This window comes from Manihot esculenta, chromosome 14, assembly GCF_001659605.2.
Source record: "Manihot esculenta cultivar AM560-2 chromosome 14, M.esculenta_v8, whole genome shotgun sequence".
Taxonomy (NCBI): Eukaryota; Viridiplantae; Streptophyta; class Magnoliopsida; order Malpighiales; family Euphorbiaceae; genus Manihot; species Manihot esculenta.
In genome coordinates, this window is record NC_035174.2 from 11697075 (window position 1) to 11721689 (window position 24615).

General features: G+C 33.6%; 2 protein-coding genes across 2 annotated transcripts; one reads left to right on the forward strand and one right to left on the reverse strand.

Moving 5' to 3' along the window:
* Nucleotides 1–13127: 13127 nt before the first annotated feature.
* LOC110631324 (protein NUCLEAR FUSION DEFECTIVE 4) lies at nucleotides 13128–16670 on the forward strand. The gene is made up of 3 exons (XM_021779098.2): nucleotides 13128–13705; nucleotides 14434–15347; nucleotides 15896–16670. The coding sequence occupies exons 1-3, from the start codon at nucleotides 13382–13384 to the stop codon at nucleotides 16383–16385; spliced, it is 1728 nt and encodes a 575-aa protein (XP_021634790.1). The 5' UTR covers nucleotides 13128–13381; the 3' UTR covers nucleotides 16386–16670.
* Nucleotides 16671–20303: 3633 nt separating this feature from the next.
* On the reverse strand, nucleotides 20304–21450 carry LOC110600412. Its single transcript, XM_021737261.2, has one exon. The coding sequence runs from the start codon at nucleotides 21398–21400 to the stop codon at nucleotides 20501–20503; it is 900 nt and encodes a 299-aa protein (XP_021592953.1). The 5' UTR covers nucleotides 21401–21450; the 3' UTR covers nucleotides 20304–20500.
* Between the last annotated feature and the right edge of the window lie 3165 nt (nucleotides 21451–24615).

The window sequence follows — 24615 nt, forward strand, 5'->3', positions numbered from 1 at the left end:
TCCTAGTCCGATTTAAAAATCAAAGTCATTCACTTAATCTGATTTTCCGTTTATATGACACAAATTTCAATCTGGTTCACTCCCTGAATCAAGGATCCTGATAAATCTTTTTCTCCTCCTGCATAATCGATCATGGTAGATCTGATTTTCTTTCTGATCCATCATATGGATTCATCAAATGGATCTCTCAATATTCTATTTGATAAAAGAACCTGCAAAATAAGGAAAAAAGGTCAGAAATCTACCGGGGATGCCCCGGTGGAGACCCTCCGACGTTCAAGTCAGATTTTATGAATAAGAGTAGTATATCTAGGCAAGAGTTGCCGAGAGCAAATAAAATTGGAGTCCAGGAAGGAGAAAAGAAGCAGATCCCCGGAAAGAGAAGACCCCCCCTTTTTTACCTGCCCCCGTTCCTGCTATTATGCTACCTGTCTATGTCACTCAGGCTCATACGTACGGACGTGTCAGACCCCCCTCTCTACGCCAGGCGGCCATTTAATTCTCTCTAGTGCGCATGCGGGTAGGGCTGCAAGGTGTTTGGGCCTACTATTCTCTCTCGCTTCACTTCACTGGATTGGACTTCTTCTTATTGGATCCGGGCTCCTGGTGGATCTGGCCTACCCCGCGTGTCCGGGTCGAGACTTGAAACGCTGGGTCGATCTTGCTTAAGGAGAACTTGATAGGCTTTGGGCCATTGTTCTCCTCTTGGGCCCAGCCTCGCTCATGGCAAAGGAAGCTCGGCGGTCATCAATTGCCCCTTTACCTCCTCGGCAGTTATTACATGAATGACGAGGGGGTAAATCCTTGAATTCTATAGATGACCGCATGGCCCGAGAACTGCTCCTGTCAAAAGCGTTTTTTCCTTGCCTTTTTATTCATTTATCTCTCTATTTTGATGTTTGAATGTATGGCGATCTGGAGATGTATATTTGATGATATTTCACCTCGGCCTGTGCCTCATCATTATTTTCTACTCAGACTGTCTTCTGGCTTTATCAATTTTACTTACTTGATGGACCAGGCCGGCTCTATTGAGACTTTGCTAGTCGAACTGATCCGGGCTAAGGGCTCGGAGTCTGATTAAGCTTCTGACTTGCGAGTTTTTCTTATTCTCATGAGGGCATTTCTGCTTTTTGGCTCATGACCTTGTCAGTGCTACGAGCTCGGACGTCTTATCCCTCTGGATGTAACCTTTTAGCGATTAGTGCGATCTGAGCTGTGTGCTCCATTAGGATATGGAGCTTGGCCTTTTGTTTACTGTGGGCGGATCCGAGCTGTGAACACAACCCTTCGCTTTCGTTTATCCCTTTGTGCGTTTCGCATTGGTAGGCCTTTTCATATAGGGAGCTCGACTTTCTGTTGTTTCTTCTATACTTAGCTTTATTCAGCTTGATTGTTTACTTGCTGCGAGTCCGGGAGCTTGGATTTTTGTTCTTTGCTTAGGTTTTTATGCCTAGAACCCGTGATGCTGCTTGTGTTATGAGCTCAAGAGTTCTGGATTTTGTTTTCTTTACTTTGGTGCCCCAAGCTCTTCTGTGAAATCAGACTTAATTTCTTACTTTCTCGTCAAGCCTTATAAAGGCTATGTTTGAGTCTGACTGACTGTTTGTTCGGTTTTAACTTTTCTTTTATAGGCTTATAGCCTTGCCGGTACAGACATAAGATTCCTCCAAGCTTCTGGGTAGATCGACCCTAGATTGAAGAGGTTGGACTATCTATTTTGGATTTGACCATACTGCGGTTCGAATCTTTCATATTCTAATGAGTCAGGGCTTTCTAGTGCCCCATTCGGTCGTTCAGAATGGTTTATTTGGCTTTTTTCGTTGCTCCTGTCTCCTTGATGCATTATCTTAGCATTTGGCTCTCGTGTATGTATCTGTTAGTTGGGTTTTTTGCCCCCGAGTGTTTTTGGGGCTGTCTATCCTCGAGCGTTTTGCGGGCTTTTTGCTGCTTAGACCTCTCTCTAGGTTGGTTGAGCTTGGTTTAGTGCTAGCGGTCAATTCTCGAGGTCGGGACCTCTTATGATTGCCCCTGATTCTTTGTTTGGTTCTGTATTTTAGTATGCATTTAGCTTAGGATTCGCCTCGCTTTAATTCGGTCTGCCTATTGGATTTACCAGTACTGAGCTTGTAACGCCCCGGAAATCCGGACCGCTACCGGCGCTAGGATTCAGGTCGGCTTAAGGCCGCCGGAACCCGTAGCAAGCCTACATACATCCTGTTTACCTGTTTAATCCCATACATGATCAACAAACATACATAAGAATTACAAACTTTTCTTTTTCTTCATTCACCAAACTCAACCTGTGCATGCACTATATTCATCATATACATAAACATTAATCTCTCTGTGGGATTTCATCAAAGCCTCAATGGGCAATATATATCCTGTGTTGAGTTGGTTCACATATACATCATAAAATAAGATCATGTACATACCAAGGGATTAACATATACTATGGTCAAGCACAACTCTATCCTCAATAACATAATTACATAAACATAACTGTTCAAAACTTTACATTACATTCTTATCATTTGTCATGTCCACATACTCTAGCTATTACATACATATGACTTTTCTCTTCTTTTCTTCTCTATCAATCCCGTACCTGCAAACCTGGGGTTAGGGGAGAGGGGTGAGCTAAAAGCCCAGTGAGCAGAAACTAAAAACATTATATTAAAATTCATGCTTTCATGGAATGCATCATATCACAAACAATTCACATCAAGGGTGAACCTGTCACCAATTAGTCCCAACATAGTCTCGTGCCAGGCCGTAGCATGGGGTCCTGGTCTTCCTGTCATAACATACATAAAGTCTCGTGCCAGGCCGTAGCATGGGGTCCTGGTCTTCCTGTCATAACATATATAAAGCCTCGTGCCAGGCCGTAGCATGGGGTCCTGGTCTTCCTGTCATACATACATAAAGTCTCGTGCCAGGCCGTAGCATGGGGTCCTGGTCTTCCTGTTATATCATATATTAAGTCTCGTGGACTAATTGGATCATACAGCATTCACCCACAACCACAAAATAAAATGCAATGCGACATATTCGTGAACTAATGCAATCAGCCTATTACATGTCATCATGATGCATGAAACATGCTCAAAACATTTAATTGCTTGATTTAAAACATTAAGCTTGTTTCCACTCACCTCTGGCTAGCTCTGACCAGACACTGAAGCAGCTCACTCACTGCTGGGGTCCTCGGTTCCTCGGGTCCGAACCTACACAGGTGGACTCCAATGAGGGACCAAACATATATAAACACAACTCTAATATATCCCCCAAAAACCCCCTAAAACATCATGAAAACATCACAGAAAATATGCATGAAATGGCTGAACAGGGCACCTTCGGCGGCACCTTCGGCGGCCGAAAGCCCCAGACAGAGACGAAACTCAGCTAGGTTCGGCGGCACCTTCGGCGGCCGAAAGTGCCAGACAGAGACGAAAGTCTCTTTTCGGGGGCACCTTCGGCAGCCGAAAGCTGCCTCCACAAGGGGGGTTCGGCGGCCGAAACTCCCTTCGGCTGCCGAACCTGGTTTCTGCCAAACGGCAGAAACTTGGTTCGAATGAACCTCCTGCCTCCCAAAACCATAAATCATGCATATTTCTCAACTAAAACACACATACAAGTTCCTAGGGGCCTCAAACATGCATATACCCCATCTACAACACTTCATTCACACACAAACAAGCTACATTGCTCAAAAAAATCACAACTTAAACCCATAAACCTACACATGAACTAAACATGCCTTTAATCCCCAAAGATCTTCATAAAACTTGTGTCAAGCATAAAAAGAGTTCAAGATCGACCCTTACCTCTTGAAGATCGAGAGTAGAGGCGATCTAACTTGGAGTTGGAAGAGATTTAGCTCCTTGGGTCTCCAAGCTCAAAACTTGCTCAAAACTCGATTCAAAAGCTTAAAAACTTCAAAGCAAGATGAAAACTTGTTAAAACCATGAAAGATCTAGAGGAAACACTCAAGATCGAGGGAGGAACGGTGGAGACTCACCTTGGCCGACAATGGGAGAGAAAAAGCTCGCCCGTGCGGACCAAGGGGACCCTTTTATAGTGGCTGGCCAGGCCACGTTCGGGGGCCGAATGTGCCTCCGCATCCATGCAATGTTCGGCGGCCGAACATAAGGTTCGGCGGCCGAACCTGCACTTCCCTCACTTAGACTTTCGGGGGCCTAACGTGCCTCCCAAAGTCCATGCATGTTCGGCGGCCGAAAGTGAGTTTCGGCGGCCGAACCTGGGTTTTTCCTTAAAGAATTTTCATGCAAAAACTTATTTAAAATCATACTTAAAACATTAAAATACATGAAAACATTTTATAAAAACATGCTTTTACCCTTCTAGAGGTTTCCGACACCCAAATTCCACCGGACGGTAGGAATTCCGATACCGGAGTCTAGCCGGGTATTACATTCTCCCCCCCTTAAGAACATTCGTCCCCGAATGTTCCTCAACTAGTGTTAGTTGGGTTTTTTGCCCCCGAGTGTTTTTGGGGCTGTCTATCCTCGAGCGTTTTGCGGGCTTTTTGCTGCTTAGACCTCTCTCTAGGTTGGTTGAGCTTGGTTTAGTGCTAGCGGTCAATTCTCGAGGTCGGGGCCTCTTATGATTGCCCCTGATTCTTTGTTTGGTTCTGTATTTTAGTATGCATTTAGCTTAGGATTCGCCTCGCTTTAATTCGGTCTGCCTATTGGATTTACCAGTACTGAGCTCATTTTCTTGAGGTCGGCATGGTGCTTTGCCTCCTTTGACTGTCGTGTGAGATCAGAGTCCCTTCCTCTTAGGACTCGAGCTCCTTTGGGAGGTCGGGGTCTGGTCTTTCATTGGTGATTCAGGGCCCATCTTTCGTGTGAGATCGGAGCTGTGTTTTTATGAGTTGTTTTTGTGTGTTGTCCCGAGAGATCTTGGGGATCTCACCGGCCGTTTTTGCTCCGGGAGATCTTTGAGATCCCGCCGGCCGTTTTTGTTCCGGGAGATCTTTGAGATCTTCACCGGCCGTTTTTGCTCCGGGAGATCTTTGAGATCCGCCGGCCTTGTACCTCCTTGAGGTTTTGCGCAAGATTCGGGCTCTGTGGCCTTACTGTCGCTTCGTCATCTCAGTTCGGTTTGTGGCGCCGGAAGATCTTGGGGATCCCGGTTACCTACCTCCCTGAGGTCTTGCGCAAGGTTCAGGCTCATTCTGCAAAATAAAAGCTTGCACAGAGCGTATATAACGAGGAGGCTCGTTGTTAATTCAATAATATTCATCATTAAATAATATGTCGCATAAGACACTTTAACTCTATATTTCAGTTTTCGATGATGATGATTAATAATTAATTGCTTGCAGTAGTAGCGGATCGTGCGTAAGCTAATAAATCATTTATGATGGCATTATTGTAATATTTGTAAAGAATTTGGGTACTTACCTCCCAGTAATTAAGAGCCACGTCGACCACTTTTGTATGAGTTGCGTTGACATGTTACTTTACTCCAATTCCCATTCGACCTCATGCCCTGTGATTTTATAGTCGATCTGCCCCTCTCACCTTTTTTTCAGCTGGGTTATTCGCTCAAACTTTCATGCCTTATGTGGGTCTCAATGGGCGGATCTGGATAAATCTTTAGAGATAGTAAAATCTCTTTCGTTTCCCACAGACAGCGCCATTTGATAAATCTTTTTCTCCTCCTGCTCCATAATCGATCATAGTAGATCTGGTTTTCTTCCTGGTCCATCATATAGATCCATCAAATGGGTCTCTCAATGTTCTATTTGATAAAAGGACCTATAAAATAAGGAGAAACGGTCAGGGATCTACCGGGGATGCCCCGGTGGAGACCCTCCGACGTTCAAGTCAGATTTTATGAATAAGAGTAGTATATCTAGGCAAGAGTTGCTGAGAGCAAATAAAAATGGAGTCCAGGAAGGAGAAAAGAAGCAGATCCTCGGAAAGAGAAGACCCCCCTTTTTACCTGTCCCGTTCTTGTTATTATGCTACCTGTCTATGTCACTCAGACTCGTACGTACGGACGTGTCAGACCCCCTCTCTACGCCAGGCGGCCATTTAATTCTCTCTAGTGCGCATGCGGGTAGGGCTGCAAGGTGTTTGGGCCTACTATTCTCTCCCGCTTCACTTCACTGGGTTGGACTTCTTCTTATTGGATTCGGGCTCCTGATGGATCTAGCCTACCCCGCGTGTCCGGGTCGAGACTTGAAACACTGGGTCGATCTTGCTTAAGGAAGACTTGATAGACTTTGGGCCATTATTCTCCTCTTGGGCTCAGCCTCGCTCATGGCAAAGAAAGTCCGGCAGTCATCAAATCCTAATGAGATTTCTATGTATTCTATTGTCCCACAGAAGGCCGGGGACTTCTGCAATTATTTTGTTAAAAAAAGTAATAATTGCTTACTGAAATAAATTAATAATATTTTTTAAAAAAATTATTTCACATTAAAATTAAAAAAATATTTTTTTAAAAAAATTACTATTTTTTAATATGAAAAATTTCACTAATTGATCTTATAATTTTAAAAATTACACTAAAATATTTTTTAGACATTAAAAAAATTATTAATCAATACTTCTATTTGAGAAAATTTTTAAAAAAATAATTAATTTAATTTTTATAAAATTAAGAGATAAATAATAAATTTTGTTTATAATATAAGAATTAAATAATAAAATAATTAATGTTTAAAATTAATAAAAAAAATTGATTAATAGATTTTTTAATATCTTTTTAATGAATTTTTTAAATCAATAAATTAACTAATGAATTTTATTAAATTTAAGGGAATAAATGAATTTTCTTTTCTAATAATCAATCTTATTGTATAAAATATATGATGTTAATAGTTAACGATAATAATTTTAGAGAATAAATAAACATAATATTTTAAAAAAATTAAGATTTAGTTCATAGAGAACGATACACACTTTTGTAAAGTAATTATTTTATGAAAAATTATTAAATTAATAGAAAATAATGACTTTTAAAAATAAAATAAATATTAACGTTTTAAAATATAAAGATAATAGTATTTTTTTAAAATAGTAGAATATTATTTTTAATGAGTAATAGTATTATTAATTTAATGAAATTTTTATTATATTAATTTTTATAAAAATATATGTATATATGTATAAAATATCAATTTTTCGTTAATTTAATATATTTTTTTTCAGAATAAATACTTTACAAAAATAAGTATCATTTTACATATGTTTATAATAAAAATATATAATTCCTATAAAATTTATTTAATTTTAAACTAAGTAGTCATAAAAGTAGTCTTATTTTTATTATTGAGATGATAATTTATTCATTAACTGTTTACTAATAATATTATCTAACAATTACATTATTTGTAAAAATAATTATTATTATAAGTTTTTGAATATATTAAACAAGATAATATAATTTTTTAACCATATTAATTATTAACTACGTTTTATCGATTTACATAAAAATTGTAAAGGGACGAGTCCCAAAAATTTGAGCATTTGTGATCCCCAAGTGGAATAGGTGATTGCATTTATTGTTGGTCTTACTTTATAGGATAGGAATTGCTCAAGATATTCTGCAAATTCATATCTCCACCAACTACCATTCTTACATAATTAACACACAAAAAGGTTTTATTTTTATCAACACTCTAAAATAATATGATTGAATTAATTCACTTGATATTATTGAGCTAAAACCAATGAAACCCATATTACTATCGTATGAGCAAGACACACGAAGGAAAAAAAAATATTCGAAATGAAATTTATAAAATGTAAATTAATACGTAATTAAAAATCTCTTAACACAAATTGATAAAAAAAATACTAAAATTACTTTACTACACTCCTAACCAACGAATATGATTAGAAATAGAGTATTGCATTATTTTCTCGTTCGCACCACCCTATTCAAGTATCCATTATCATACACACCCATCAAAAAGACCAACTCTAACTGACAGCCTGGAAAAAAAGCGATTAAGAAAAGGACTCTCCTCAACAACAAGAAGGAGAAGATAAGGTTTTTGAAAATAGAGGTGTTGGTGGGGAAGAGGATGGCTTTGTAATCACTATCACTCTACTTAAAATCTTCATAAGAGGTCAAACCAATAAATGGAATCCCTTGTGCTTCAATTATTGGCTATTCTACAATTAGAATAAGCATCCCTACACCAATTAGATTATATCTTTATTTTAATATCTCTCTTATCCTAATCAAGATTAGTTTTATGAGATAAACTGTCTGTTTTTATGATTTTTTGTTCAAAGAAAATGAAAGATAGTAGACTAACATGTCTAAGGTTGTAATATAAATTAATAAATTTGATTTTAGAATTGAAAATTTCATCAACTTGAGTCTGAAAATGATGTAGAATAATATCTTTTTTTGCCTTTGGCTTGCTTTGAGTTAAAGATCAAAGATAATTAGATAATGACATATTAATTTAGTGATAAAATAATTTAAATATTTTAAAGAGATGATGCCATATCATATATAATATCTCAAAAAAATCTTGGCCAGTAATCTCTTATACTTTGGAGACGTGATTTTTGGATTTAAGTGGGAGATGGGTGATTTATCACTTGTGTTTTTGAGAAGTGTAGTGGATAGGCATAGGAAGACTTGCTCGTCCTTTTACATCAGATGAAAATTCACTCTTCGTCTGCTTCTCCATATGGATAAATGATTTAATGGCCCTCCAAGTTTTCAAGGTCAGACAAGTTCACCCAAATACGTTTTAGTTATGAAGTTTTCCGGTAGGGATCCATAATCCGGATCCGATCCCAAATCTATTAAATATAAAAAAAAAATTTATCTAGATCGGTTTTACAAAAAAATTGGGTCTGGAATATCTATATTTTCAAATTCGACCCACCGTTATCCCTATTTCCACTTCCAGTAAGAACAAAAGAAACATAATGCAACCCACATGAGTAAGATAAGGCTCCCACAGACACGTGGGGCCATGGAAAACGCAGGAGCCAAAATCGACTTTATTTCTTGTCAGATATCTCAGTAACAGAACCATCTATTTTTAATCCCTCTTCTAATTACTCAGATATGTAAGCAAAAAAGGGAAAGAAACAGGGCTGGCTGAGTCATGAATTTGGGTAGCTGACTCAACTCCTGGTGTGTTTGGCTGACAAGAAAATGGAAAACAACCCATAATAGAAAAAACTTTCGGTGGAATCCTGCTAGACAATTGGTGTACTTTCATGTGGGCTGTAGTGGACCCTTACGTGTTTATGGTTTCAGTTAACTATCAAGGCTTTTTGACAAGCTCAAGTGTATCCATCAGGCACGTGGGATGTTGGGTGTATGCCATTTTCTGCTCTTTTCTTTTTCATGGTAGAGGACATGGATGGACTATGGAGCTTCTGCCATTTGTTCTTTGAGTTGAGTTGGCAAAAATGGCAGTTGAACCCTAAACGAAGTTGGTATAGCATGTGGGTTCAAGGTTTAGTTGTCTAAGAATAAACTTCACTGCTTAATCCTGTTTTGCCACTTCTCTCTTAGTATGGAGAAAAAGCATTGTTTATTGTTAAGTACAGATGATCTAGACTTTTACTAGAGTTGTGTTCTTTTAATAAAATTGATGATGTATTTTATTATTATTAGTAGGGAGAAGAAATTAACTGAATTGTGTGTTACTGATTCAAGTTTGTCTTGCCATGCATGTGCAATGATGGAGTTGGAGGAGGAGAGAGGAACAATCCTTGCCCTGTGGCAATGATTGCGTCGGAGCCAACACCAACAGGAGATTGCCTTCCAATGGTTCTGCGAGCAGTAGGTGTAATTTGTTCATTCCTTGTTCATGAATGAAATCTACCTTCCGATGATAAACCAAAGAAAGAAAAGAAAATGATGTTCAAACGCAAAAGGGGCTTATGCCCAGTTAGTAACAAAGCTAGGGAAAGCAACACGCTAGAAGTCCAATTACAAAACCCAACTAAGGGCTCAGGGCCCAATACAATAAGAACCCTAAACACCTAGCTGAGGAAGATGGATCCATAGCCACAGACCAGACATTGGTGAAGGGAGGCCTCCAGGTTGCCGGACAATAGAAAGAAAAATCAAAGAAAGCACAAGCAATTAACCAAGATCCACCAAAAGTATCTGTCTTTGAACTCAAGGGTCTGAGAACCAAAAAGCACCGTCGAAAGGAATCATCTATCATCTAAAAGAACAAGGGCACGAATGGGAGCACGGCCTCTTTGCTATATAAGCAGGGAATCCAGAAGACAGGATGATTTCATCGAAACTACTTTAATTAAACTGGAGATAAGATTTATATATTTTGTGAAGCCCATATATTTATAATAAAAAAATGTCACTTTGGGTGTGATTCAGAAAAAGACGCACTTCTCCAAAATCAATTCAAAATTTAGATATAATGTATATAAATTTTGAAAATCTTAGGTCATTATAGCAAAATTGAAAGTTTTGTATTAAATCTAAAGAAAATTTTTTGAATTTTTTATACCAATTAGGTTTTTTTTTAATTGGAGATTTGAAATTGAAAAAATAGAACCTGAAATCTCTCAAATCTACTCGGATGCACTTATTATCAGGCTAAATCTGTGAGTGCACCAATTAGTCTATTTTATTATTATTTTTATGGTATACTTGATACTAAAATATTAATTCTTGATAATAATTAATATATTTAAAAATATATAAACTTAAACAAATTATAGAGTGAACTGAAACATTAGACTCAAACATTATAGTTGATTTCACTGTAACTGCCCAATGTTGTATATGAATAAATTACATGAGGTTGTGAAAAGTAAAACCATAGCTTTGCTTATTTCATGAAAACTAGTTTTCAAAAATATATTTCTATTGTTTTTTATATTTAGATCAATCAGAAAAATTAGTTAAAATATTTTTTTAAACGAAAAGAGTCATTTTGAAAAGAATGATGTCCTCTTTTCAAAATAAAAGTAATTTTCTATATTTTAAAAAAATAAAAGTTATTTTAAGTTTTAAATTTCTTTTAAATATTGTTCATATTCGAAAACAAAAAATTAATTTATCTTAAAGGATAAAATTCAAGGAACAAGTTTAATAAATGTTCAATTATTATCCTTATACTTATTTATAAATTTAAATTTAATTCCATTTTAATTTTTTTATTCAAATTAATCTATAAATTACAATTTAAGCTGGAAACTAAAAGTTTTTTATCTAAAATTTTTTACTTCTTTGATTTAGTCCAAAAATCAAGTAGTTCAACTCCTTGCTTTGCTTATTTTTTAAAATAGAATTAAGTTTATTGAACTTTTGAGCTAAATTAAAATTTGTTGGACAAGAAGGACTACGAAACGGTTATTTTGGACGGAAGAACTGTGAATTTGGACGGAAAAGAAAGTTAGGGACTTAAATGTTGGATTTTCAAAATAGAGAAACATAAATATTAATTACGTTAAATCTCAGGGACTAAAAAATAATTTTGCCATCTGTAATCCTTAAATATAAAAGTGTGGCGTCTCTCCCTGCCATATCCATGTGGGTTTTGAGTCATTTGCTGTTCAGTGTGGCTTGAACTCTTGGGCTGGGCTAGTCACACTTGAGTTGCATTCCAGCCCATTCTTTCTCGCTCAGAGGCCCTAGAATAATTAGTAGCAATAAGGGAAGTGGTGGGTACATCAATTTCCAACCAAGAGGAAACATTCTTCAATATTTGAAGAGATACTCAATTTCCTACTTTCCAAACATGTGCTTTCTTTCTCAGGTCCTACTTCAAAGATCCTGTCCTGCTTTTTTGCTGCAATAGCTTATGAGGCCATTCTAAATATGGGAAACAAATGAATGTTTTTAATTTTTTCTTTATTAGAATTAATCAGCAAAGTTTAAATAATGATATTTTGGTATAAACTTATCTGTCATTTCAGACAAATTCATTCAACAGAAAATGAATAGCAAAACCGGAGCAAAAGAGAATTAGAAATGATAATACTAAATAGGGGTGTAAACAAATCAAAATATTTATGAATTATTTGAAATTCGACTCGATAAAAATTTGAGTTCATTTTTTAGACTCATTTAATAAACGAGACGAGTTTGAACTTAATAGTATTCGGTTCGTTTAATCTCGCGAGTTTGGTTCGTTTTTAAATTTATGAACAAACTCGCAAACTGACTCGTAAATAGGTTCGCAAACTGACTCGTGAACAGATTCATTCGCCAACACCAATTCCACATCGAAAGTTGAAGGAATATGGAGGATTATGATTTCTCACTAAAAATTTATATTTTTTCAATTAGTTTTTGGTTTGAGAGATTTTAATTAAATAAAAAAATTTAATTTAAAAGTTTTTTAATGATTTTATAATTTAAATTTTATTTTTAATTTAAATATATTTATAATTTAAATAAATTTAAATTATATTGAATTTGTTTATAATATAATCGAATTCAAATTCGAATTTAAATGAATTTAAATTTAAATTTTTTGAATAGAATTTAGTTAATATTTGAATTTAATATTTAAATTTTTTGAATAGAATTTAGTTAATATTTGAATTTAATATTTATTTTATAAATCGAATTTAAGTTTATAAATAAAATTTGAATCGAGATAGATTTTAAATTTATTTTTTAACTGAGTCTTCAGTTGGATTACAGCCTAGCACCAAAGCGTTGCCCCATTTAATTGATAAGCTTTTGTCCACCGAGACGCACAATTCAAGCATCCACAAATTGATTTCGCCGCACTCAGCCTTGTTGATTCCACCTCCTCCCATGGAAGATGCAGCAAATATGGAGCTGTTTCATGCGTATTCATGATTTTGTTTTTCCTTCATTTCTTTTTCCTTTTGTATGATTGTGGTAAGAGAAATACTTTTTCATCCCGAAATTATGCCCAACAAAGAACGATATGTTGTGTTAGATTTTTGTTCTGAGTTATGGAGCCAAAAAGAGAGAGATTATAATTTTATTTTATTTTCAATATAAAATTTAAAATATCTCTATATTATTTATAATGATTTTATTTAAATTTAATGATTTAATTTAATTTTATATTTAAGAAGATATAATTAAAAATTAATAATAGAAATATGTCATGTATTATTTTTATTTATATAGAAACAAAATGAAGAAAAATTATGATATAGAGTGAGTAATAAAAATGCAATAGCAAAAATTCTAGAGGGAGAAAGGGAGGATCCAGTTGAGGTGGAGAAGAGCGGGAGCATGTCCAACTGCCAAGTCATCTAACGTATTCACTCTCGGACAAGTGCCACACCTTCCTCTTTCTTTGTTCTGTCTACCGCTCCTTCTTTGTCTTCCTCGTTAAACCTCATCTATCATCAAAGGAAGGAGAGAATTAACAGTTAACCACCCTCGCCACTTGTTGTCAATGGTGACCCTGAAAGCAGGGACCAGACCGCCATGGGTAGGACTTGGAGCTGCTGTCTGGGTGCAAATAGCATCTGGGAATGCGTACAACTTCCCTCTCTATTCCCATTCCTTGAAATCTGTTCTTGGTTTTAATCAGCACCAGCTTACCATGCTTGGGGTTGCTAATGACGTTGGCGAGAATACTGGACTCCTCCCTGGTATTGCCTGCAACAAGTTCCCGCCTTGGTCCATTCTCCTGATTGGTTCTTTTGCTTGTTTCTTTGGTTATGGTGTTCTTTGGCTTGCTCTTAGCCGCACTATCCAGTCTATGCCTTATTGGTTGGTGAGTTTATGTTGCCAATGGTTAATTTACCTTCCTTTTTCTCTTTTTCTTTTCCAACTTTTTATGGAAATATTGAATCCTGGTTTTAGTAAATGGTTAGGTAGCCCCCTGAGATAATGGTTTTGGAAGAAAGTAGAATGATATTTGAGGTTAATGGGTTTTTAATTTCACTGGCATTATTTTGATTTTGGGGTAAAATACTCACTGAATTTTCTCATGGATTGGAGTAATTGTCAGAAGATGATTTAGAGGAACTGATCTATGAATGTGGAGAAAGTTTGTCTTGTAGTCTATGAACAGTAAAGCTCATTTATATTTTTAACCTTGCAACTTGTAATTAATTTCTCGATGAATTCATTGTATAAAGTAGGTAAAGTTCTAATCGATATTCTTAGAAGAACAAGGAAATGTTCATGATGCTTGTAGAAAAATCTGAATGCATTCATACGAGCGTGGGGGCAATAAAAATTATAGAACACTTAACCAAAATAGTTTGGAAACTTTAGGTAATCATGTTATGTGCTTTTAATTGCTGAAATGTAGATTTGATTTCTGGTTCATATGGTTAATCTATTCGATATATTATGTGCTTCAGATGCTTGGTGCTAATTTAAGGCGAATACTGCTACACCTTTCCTTGGTTGAGTGGCAATGATCTCTATGTTGCTTGCTTAGGATATTTTTACCAAAATGAACTCATTCTTCTTTTCCACTTTATGGTGTTGCAGCTATGGCTTGCACTATGTGTTGCCACTAATAGTAGTGCTTGGTTGAGCACTGCTGTACTTGTGACCAACATGAGAAACTTCCCTCTTAGCCGAGGCACAGTTGCTGGTATTCTCAAAGGTTATGGAGGAATCAGTGCTGCAGTGTTTACTGCAATTTACAGTATGCTGCTTCATAGTTCCTCATCTAAGCTTCTGATGTTCCTTGCACTTGGAGTTCCTGTTCTTTGTTTCCTAGTGATGTATTTTGTAAAGGCTTGTGCTCCAGCTTCTGGTGAAGACTCTTCAGAAAATGGACATTTTCTTTTTATCCAAGCAGTCCTTATAACACTTAGCTTATATATCCTAATAACGACGATATTGGACCACACGCTTCACTTGAGTGCCCCAATTTCTTATACTCTTCCTGTCATAATGTTTGTCCTTCTCATGGCTCCATTTGCAATACCCATAAAGATGACATTATGTCGCACTATGACCAGAAAATCAGGGATGCTTGACCGATCAATTGTATCTTCGGACAATCTGATACAGGTAGAAGCTAGTGCTGACAAAACTGAACCATTTCTCAAGACATCCTCATCAGCACAGATCCTTGGAAGCTTTCAGGAAAGTGATGAGACATCTGAGGCAGCTAATATGCTTCTAGCTGAGGGTGAGGGTGCAGTGAAAAAGAAGAGGAAGCCTAAAAGGGGGGAGGATTTCAGATTTAGTGAAGCCATAATCAAAGCTGATTTCTGGCTGCTCTTCTTTGTTTACTTTGTTGGGGTCGGTTCTGGGGTAACTGTGCTCAATAATCTGGCTCAGATAGGCATTGCACAAGGTGTGCAAGATACCACAGTCTTGTTGTCTCTCTTCAGCTTTTGCAATTTTGTGGGACGTCTTGGTGGTGGTACCATTTCTGAACATTTTGTCAGGTTAGTGCATTCTGTCCATTTTACTCATTAAGGTTATCAAATTGAAATGTTCCCATTCCCGATTGGTTTTGTATGTTCATTATTCTAAATAGTTTCTGATATTGGAGAAATGATCTTTTGTTATCATACACTTTTTAACCTCACAATAGATGTCAAATTGATCTAACAGTTACAAGCTTGTCTTATGAAATGTCCTTCCATACATGCAATTGAACATTTTGGACTTACTTTGAGAAATGAATTGCTGCTTTTTTATTTCATTACGTGAACGTGTATCTAAGCATTAGCCTTTGCAGCTGATTGATTTTGGGATTGATGTTCAAACATTGATACAAGATGGGAAGAAAATACTTGATCGCAAATGCTGCTTATTTCTGAAATCTGTCATCAAATATGGGTATTAATGATCATCTGCTTTGTACTACAATTTCAAAATCTGTACATCATAGTGGGTGTCTGAATTTGTGTGTATTTGTTGCTTCATTTCCCTGTTGTATATCTTTGGCCTTAATTTTAATTACAAGTGGGAAATTTAATTTTTTTTCAAGGTCAAAAACTGTCCCACGAACAATGTGGATGACATGCACTCAAATAATAATGATCATAATATATCTGCTGTTCGCTTCCGCCATTGACGGTACCCTTTATGCTGCAACTTCTTTACTTGGGATTTGCTACGGGGTTCAATTCTCTATCATGATTCCAACAGTCTCTGAGCTTTTCGGCTTGAAGCATTTCGGCATATTTTATAATTTCATGTCCCTAGGGAATCCTCTTGGTGCATTCCTCTTCTCAGGTCTGCTTGCAGGAAATGTATATGATACTGAGGCAGCAAAGCAACATGGACTGGATATGTTGCTTGGCTCAAGCATCTCCTGCACTGGTCCACATTGCTTCAGACTCACATTCCTGGTTCTGGCTGGTGCCTGTGGTGTGGGTTCCATCTTGAGCCTTATTCTAACTATGAGAATATGGCCAGTTTATGAGATGCTTTATGCTGGGGGTTCCTTCAGCCTTCCTCAAACCTCAGCTCATTAAGATTATTGAAGTAAAACATGGAGATCTTGAGGACATAAAAGAAAAGGCCATTCTACTGAAGCACATGCAGTATATAGCTCATCAACAATTGTAAGTTTAATAATTATATGAGATTTATAGTACAATGGCTGTCCATCAATTCAACTTGCATCTAATGCATAACTATGTAAATTACGATGCGTTAGTATACTTATTACAGTTGTAGCAAGCCATTACTTGGGTTTTTAGGATGGTCTATTTGATGAGGGTTTTAGTTTAGCTTGCTATGTTATGTTTTTCCTAGATTGATTAAAAATGGATGAAGTTATTGATTTATCGAAACGAGAAAAAAATATAGAGAATATTGATGGTTCTCGAATCCATCAATTAAAATTAATTTTTTTTTTAAAAAAAATTTGCAAGTAGTATAAATAATCTCGGATTCTACAGAGATTTTAAAGTTATTTAAATTAAATGAAAAAGTAGAATAAAAAAACAGTTTAAAATGAAAACAGAGAAAAAGAATATTGTTATTTGGAGAAATTAATTTTAAAAGGAATTAAAGAAGGAATAAAATATTGGATAAATAATTAATAAAGAAAATTCAGCTAAAAGTAAAATTAGTAGTCAAAATTTAGAGGCATTGATTAAAAAGATAGTTTATTTAATTATCTATTATTTGGTTATAGTGTTTAAATAAATAAATTTCATTAATTTTTTTTATAATTAAATTAATCTGTATAGCGATTAAATTAACTCCTAGTTAATTAATAATCTCATCAAACGTGTAGATTTAATTAATTAACTACTTTAAGAGAAAAGAATCAAACTTAATTAATAATAATAAACGAATTATTTAAATTAAAATCAATATAAACTTAATGAATAATAATAAATGAATTATTTAAATCAAATTAATTAATTATATTAAATGAATATGTTAATTGTTATTTATATTAATCTAATTAAATAATTACATATTTATTTAAGTTAATTAGCAATATGTTATTTTCTTACGAGATTCAATAGGCTTCTTAAATTCTAAGAGAACTATTCAACAGGTCTCTTAAATCATAAGAGGACAATAATGAAGGTGGCGTTTCTCAAAAAGAGAAATTAATTGAAAATAGAAATAACAGAAATTAAGAATAAAATAAATCTCAATTTGATTAATTTTCAACTGTATAAAAGAATTTACTTTCTAGGAGTCATAATAAAATTGCAGAAAAATAAAGAAGGAATTAGGGGAAGAAAAATTGAGCCAAGAGAGACCGAAAAAGAGGGAGAGGAGGTAACGAGAAGAGATGACATGAGATAATTTTCTACTTCTAGAGCAGCCTTTATATGAGTTCTTTTTCCCAACAAAATAATTATTCACGATTTAAAAGAAAAAGTAAAATAAATCTACTACTCCTATGATGGCCTTATTATAATCCTGATTTGATTGCATTTGTATCTATTTGAAACTAATTTGAACTTTGTACAGCGGGTAAAAACCGAAGACTTGAAATCTGTCCGTTGTCTTTGGCTACAGCCTTGGACAAGACTATACCCTCTAATCAGAAAAAGTTCTAAAATAGTCTCTTTTGGTTCTTTTTCTCATTTTCGGCTCAAAATTGGTCTAAAATCAAAATTATTTAATATGAAAAAATGGTAAATTTTGCAACTTATCAGATTTCCCATACTTGCACTTTTGTTTGTCCTCAAGTATAAAAATTTAAATTATTAAAAACAATAAAAATACAACTTATCCTCAACCATAGAAATGTAATTTGACCAAAGCAAAAAACCAGGTTGTCATATAATAAGATAATAACATAAATAGTTTAATTTTACCAAAATTCGATTCAACAAATCTCATCTTTAAAACGTGTTTTTCAAGACATAAATTTGGCACTCAATTAAATTTCAAGCACACAAAATATTTAGAATGCCATTAATATTAAACTACCCTTTTAAAAGAATATGTTCTTAAAAACTCTTGACTAGACCGACAAAATTTAAAGATTTTGGAGAGTTTTATTATACTTCCTACTATATATTGCCTGAAACCGATGAAGTGAACTGAAATAAATGGCTAAATGGTTACTGAGCCACTTGTCCAAGTTATTTAGCTCAGGTGGCTACTAGCTCTACTTGTAGTCACCTAACTAAAGGCATAGGGTGAGTTTTTAAACGGCCAAAAAGAGGTGATATTCTCCCAAACACCGATTTTTCTATACAGAATCACCTTAAAAAGTCATCAAGTACCGCACTACTTGAGTCATCGGGTTGGTAACCAAATAACTAAGTAACTAGACGAGTGGGTCTTAGGATCAGGAGGATAAAATACAATTTCTTTCCTCTCGTTGAGGCAGAGTAAGCCTATAGAATTAAGTGCAAATATATTGATGAGTTACAAAACTCATAACTTTTTCCTTATTAAATTCCATGATTTTGCTATGAGTTTTATATAAATAATTGATCTTTACTTTGGAATTTAATTTTAGACAGGTTTTGAGCAGAAAGTAAGAAAAGGAACAAAAAGAGCCTGAATTGAAAAATTTTTGAATATCATTTACTTTAGATTTTCCTCCCTTAAATTCAAGCGCAGGATTCCTGTTAGTTCTTTGTATACCAAAATTGGATCCCAATCAACTGGATAATCACTCAAAGAGTCTAAATACTCAGCAGTTTTAACATAATCAGTATCATAAACACTCAAATGCAGATTAAAGCTTGTAATTAAACTTACAGCATAACTCAACATTTAAATTGACTCTTATTCTAATTCTGATCTGATTGTATTTGTATCTATCTGAAATTGATTTGAACTCTATATAGCTGGCAAAAACCGAAGTTTGCTTGGGCTACAACATTGGGCAAGGTTGTACTCATTGGTAAAAAAAGCTCTAAAACGGTTTCTTTTATTTCATTTTCTCATTTTCGGTTTAAATTCTGTCCAAAATCAAAATTTAAATAAAAATTAATTATTTATATCAAAATTATAGTAAAATTATGAAATGTAATATGAAAAAATGGTGATCAAATACCACAATTTCGTGATCATTGTGCCACTAAACTCCTTTTCCTTGAGCTCCAAACCTATTAACATCCATGATGAAGTTACTTAAACAAAGCTCAATAGGGTGCCTTGGGAAATTAGTCAAATGACTAACCTCATCAACTGGTCATAAAACTAGGGAGTGGTACCCTCTTTTAGGCAGGAAATTATATCGGAAGGCATATGTATTCTCAACAATCATCTTTTAACTTTACAATTTTTAATTAAATGTCTGAGTGTTGCTGCATCGCCATACTGATATTGTGGTCTTGATGGAAATTACTGTTTTCAACTGTTTCTAAATACCAATCGTCCTGAGTTTTTTTGGTGGAGCTTCAACGGGAGGGTCATGGTAGGTAATTTCACCAAGCCAATAATGATCATCTTAACAACTCATCCAATCAGGCAAAGTGTTGCATCTTTAATTTAAAACAAGAGTCTTTTTTTCCATCATGTTAGTTAAAGTTGTTGACTAATACCACTTGGCTTTAGCCTTGTATTGAAGTGGGTAATTTTTATTTATGATTAGTTTGATTCTACAATGTAAAAATGAAAAAGAACAAAAATTTATAAAATATAGATGCTTCTGAATTCTGATATTTAGTTATTACATTGAATGTGAGCAGTTGCTTTAGTTACAACGAATACTACTCTTGATTGCAGGGTTGCAGAAAGTGACACAGCTAGAGAAACAGAAATCATGTGTTTTAGTATGGAGATACTTCTCAGACATAACTACATTAAAGCTATCTTTTATTACAGAACCGAATTTAGGTGGCAGTCGCAGCCAGGTATTCAGACTATTAAGTGTCTGGTGTGTTCATAATTATGCTTGAACTGCAGTACTGTAGAAAATATTTTAAAAAAAATTTTGAGTTTTAATTGAGCTTCTTTAATTTATAGCTGTATTGAATCTTGCATCAAGAAATTTTCTTAACACTGAAACACTCATATCAGATTAACATTAGATATAAGCAAAAGGAGCATACAGAGATTGTTTCTCTGAAGGATGAAGCAGAAACAAGATCAACACTCACAGGAACAAGAAGGGGAGAAAATTGGATAGAGAATAAACTTAAAAATAGTACCCATTTCAAGTGGGTTTCAAGTCCTCAAAAAGGTGAGCCCACTGTGACTGATCATCAAAATCATCATTGATCACCCTGTCCCGCTTGAGACCATCCAATGGCCTAGGTATTCTTGGGCTTCTTCCTCCAGCCATCAAACTCTGCTGTACAGGGTTTGATCTCCTATGAGCAAACACCAACTTCTCTTGCATTTTCACATCCAAAGGCCCAGAAAGTTTTACGCTTCTGTTGTTGGGTATAGGCATCAAATTTTCTGGCAGCCTTCCATCTAAAGGCCCTGATAGCTTCAGGTTTCTGTGGTTCAGCATCAAATTTTCCGGCATGCTTCCATCCAAAGGACCTGATTTTGCTTGTATCCTGGTCCTGAGTACTGGAGGCTTCTCTACCTGGAACTTTCTTGTGAAGACTCCTGTGCTCTGCTCGTCTCTATACCGAGACAGCGGCTCTGGCAATGCCTTAAACACAGACTCCTCATGGAAAACCAACTTGCTAATACACTTCTTAAGGCTCTTTTTGGTTTTGTTGATTGCCAAAATGAACTTGGAAATTCCAGTTGTGTTTGCACCAACTTCTTTCTTAGCAAGCTTGAGTATTTCCAGCCTGTGTTTGGCTACTGAAATGCCCATACTCTGCAAAAACTCATGGTTGAAGTGGCTTAAATCCTCTTCTTGGAGCTCATTTCGGGCGAAAGCAAGGCCATACTCGTAGGTCAGTGAGGGCTCAAGGCCACTTCTTGATAGCCAGGAGAACCAATCCATGGCAAATCTTGACTGTGGCATAAGATAGCAGAATACAAGGTGGTCATGTGCAATGTGAGAGATAGGCTTGCATGGGAAATGGTCATATATATATATATAACAAGTAGACAAGGAAAGAAAGAAGGGCAAGTAAATGTGGCTGGGCATTTTGGGACTGAAAGTATGATATTTTTATTGAATTTGTATGGCAGTTGGGATTGAAAGTAAAAGCATGAAATATGGAGGTTGAGGTCAGTAGTTCTTCTTTTATGAGAAACTATTCAATACATTGGGTGTGTTGAAATTTTTGTCTAAATCGAATCTATATAAACTCATATTATAAAATATGAGTGTAATTCATATGAAATTTCATATATTTATAGAAGAGAAAAATATAAAAGAATATTTTATAATTTGATTAATTTTTCACTTTAAAATTTATAATTTAATTTGTATAAAGTAGTATATGTATCACCATACTCTTAGCAAAAAATAACAACTTTAAATAACAACTTTTAAATATATTAATTTAATATAAATTGAATTACAGCATATATATTTTTTTTTATATTTTTATTTTTTAATTAATAATTATATTTTATTTATTATATATATTACAAAATTATCATTAAATATCACTTTATTATAAATTAAATTATAAATATTAAAATGAAAATGAGTGAAATTATAAGATATTTTTTAAAATTTTTTTTATTCAAATTATATTTTCTATAATTCAAATAAATTTTGTTTTTTTACAAGTTTTGTGCACAATATATTTTAAAATTCACCCTTTTAAATTGGGTTTATTATATAATTTTTTTTAATTATAATAGGGTGTAAGAAAAAAAAGAGAAAGGAAAATACGCATGTAAAAGTCATTATAAATCCTGATCCTATTAAGCATTATGAAATATTTTAATAAAAAAGAGAAAACAATTTCATATTTTAAACAAATTAAAATAAATTACAATTTGTTTTAAGTTGATAAAATAGAAGCAAATAAACGAATATGATAATATATATGTGGCTTTAGTGGGTAAACTTCATTAATTACAGCATAAATATGCACCAACTATACTTGTGTAAACAGTTCAGCAAATTAATTGAGAAATTTAAAATATAATTATTGTATGCATAATAATTTTATTATTATTAATTATAATATGAGTTTTATATAAATTTTATTAAAATTAATTTAATTGTTGTATGTGCAACAGTGATATAAAATCAAAAGTTTACTTTATTTTAAAGTTCTTTAAAGTTGATATAGAAAAAATTTTAAATTTATTTTATGAACGAATAAATTCAAGTGTAATTTTTTAATTTATTTAATAAATAAGTTAATTTTAAATATAATTAATTAACTATAATAGTCAAAGTTATTGTAAAAGAATTAATATTAAAACTATAAAATATATTATTGAATAAGATTTTGGATTTGACAATTTTTTAACGTCCTAATCATTTAACTAAAAGTGGAGGTGAAAAAACAAATCATACCAAAGCTAATTACTATAGCACGTGATGATTTTGGCCAAGTCAAAGGCAACGCACGTTGACAATTAAATTTATGAAATCATGTAAGTGAGCAGGTAAAGCTCAAATCAATCTGTGTGGAAAATGTCTAATTGCATTTGATAATGTATGAAATCAAGTAAATTTAAATATTTAAAATGTTGTTATAATTATAATAAATTTAAAATTTAGAGTTTTTTATTTAAATTTTTTTAATTATTTATATTTATAAAGTTATTGATAATCTGATATTCAGAAAAATAAGGTTTTAAATCATCCCTTGTGCCAGGAGTCTGCCTCCCCTTTTATCTCTTTTCAGCGGCGTGTCCCCTTCTTTTTGCTATAGGACCATCTTTTCTGTAGTCTGGGTTCATACGTACGGATATTGCAGTGACCCTCTTTGTGTCAGGCAGCCATTTAATTTCCTCCGGCGCGCAAGTGGACAGGGTTGCGAAGTGACCGGGTCTATTGTCTTTTCTTCTTATGACAGAATAGGTGAGAAGTGGACTAGTCCAGTGGAAATCCGGTCTCAGGACCCAATGGGCCGGGCCGGTCTGGTTGGGGAGTTTGGGTGGACCCTAATCTTAAGGCTGAGTGGGCTGGTTTTTGATTTATTCAAGAGACCGAAGGGTTTCCAAGGGGTGGGCTGTCGTCATGGGTCTGACATCAAACCGGGATGAAGAAATCCGACATTATTATCTTTTTAAGTTAATAAGTCTCGAGAAATTGCAGTTCACTTTAATGTATGGTTATAACTGCATGTATTAAAATATTTTAACACACTTTTAACCATCATTTTATTTTAACACACTTTTAACCATCATTTTATTGAGTATGCAACACATTTTTACGGCATATAATATATTGTGTATATCAATATTTTTTTAATTTAAAAAATTATTATAATGATATATTATTTTTAAAATTTTAAATATCATATATTATTATTTTTTTCTCAAACTATAATAATTATTGAAATCATTGAATTGTATATTTTTTATATAGCTAATTATTTTGTTATATAGTGGTTAAATATTTTTTAAATATTTGTGTTCCATCAAAATGAATTATAACAAATTTTTGTAATAATATCATTTTGCTGAGTTCAATAGATGTTTTAATATGTAAAAAAAAAAGTATATATCTTATATTATTTATAATAATTTTTATGAGGTGAGAGATAATATTATATGAGTAATTAATTAAAGACTAATAATTAGTATTTGTCTCATATTATATGATATACTTAAAATTTGGATGGTAACATATTGACACTTTTCAAAGGGCATCACATGCAATATAAGAACTACAAGGAGCACAAGATTCAGAAATTGAAGTAAGAGGTTCAATTTCATTTTTAGGGTAAAATCTTTAAATTTATTTATTTTGAATTTTTTTTTTAATATAGATAGTAAAAATAAAAATTTTAAGTTAAGAGTAAAAATAACTAGAAAAAATTTACATAAATAAAATTTTACAAATTGAATAAATTTTTTTATTTATTTTTTTTAGTTTGAATAATTTAACCTATTATCCACATAAATATTATTTACTTTTTATTTATATTTATAATTTATTTTTTAAATGAAATTAATTCAATTCATAACTTATTAAAATTTTTTTCTAGATTTATTTTTTTATATTTAAATAATTTATAAAAATATTAAATAATCTAATCATTATTCATAGTATTATTATTTTTTAAAAATTTAAATTTTTTTTATAAATTTAAATAATTTAATATATAATTTCAATCACATAAATAAAAATAATAATTATTAATTATTATTAAAAATGATTGTAAAAAATAAATATAAACAACTTAACTTATAAATATTTTTAAAAAGAAAAAATATTAGTATTGA

Bases quoted from the DNA above. Each gene is read 5' to 3' on its own strand.
- LOC110631324 (XM_021779098.2), top strand. From the start codon at position 13,382: ATGGTGACCCTGAAAGCAGGGACCAGACCGCCATGGGTAGGACTTGGA. The intron at 13,706-14,433 runs GTGAGTTTATGT...ATGGTGTTGCAG, and splicing joins AGTCTATGCCTTATTGGTTG to CTATGGCTTGCACTATGTGT. The intron at 15,348-15,895 runs GTTAGTGCATTC...TTTTTTTTCAAG, and splicing joins ATTTCTGAACATTTTGTCAG to GTCAAAAACTGTCCCACGAA.
- LOC110600412 (XM_021737261.2), bottom strand. From the start codon at position 21,400: ATGCCCAGCCACATTTACTTGCCCTTCTTTCTTTCCTTGTCTACTTGT.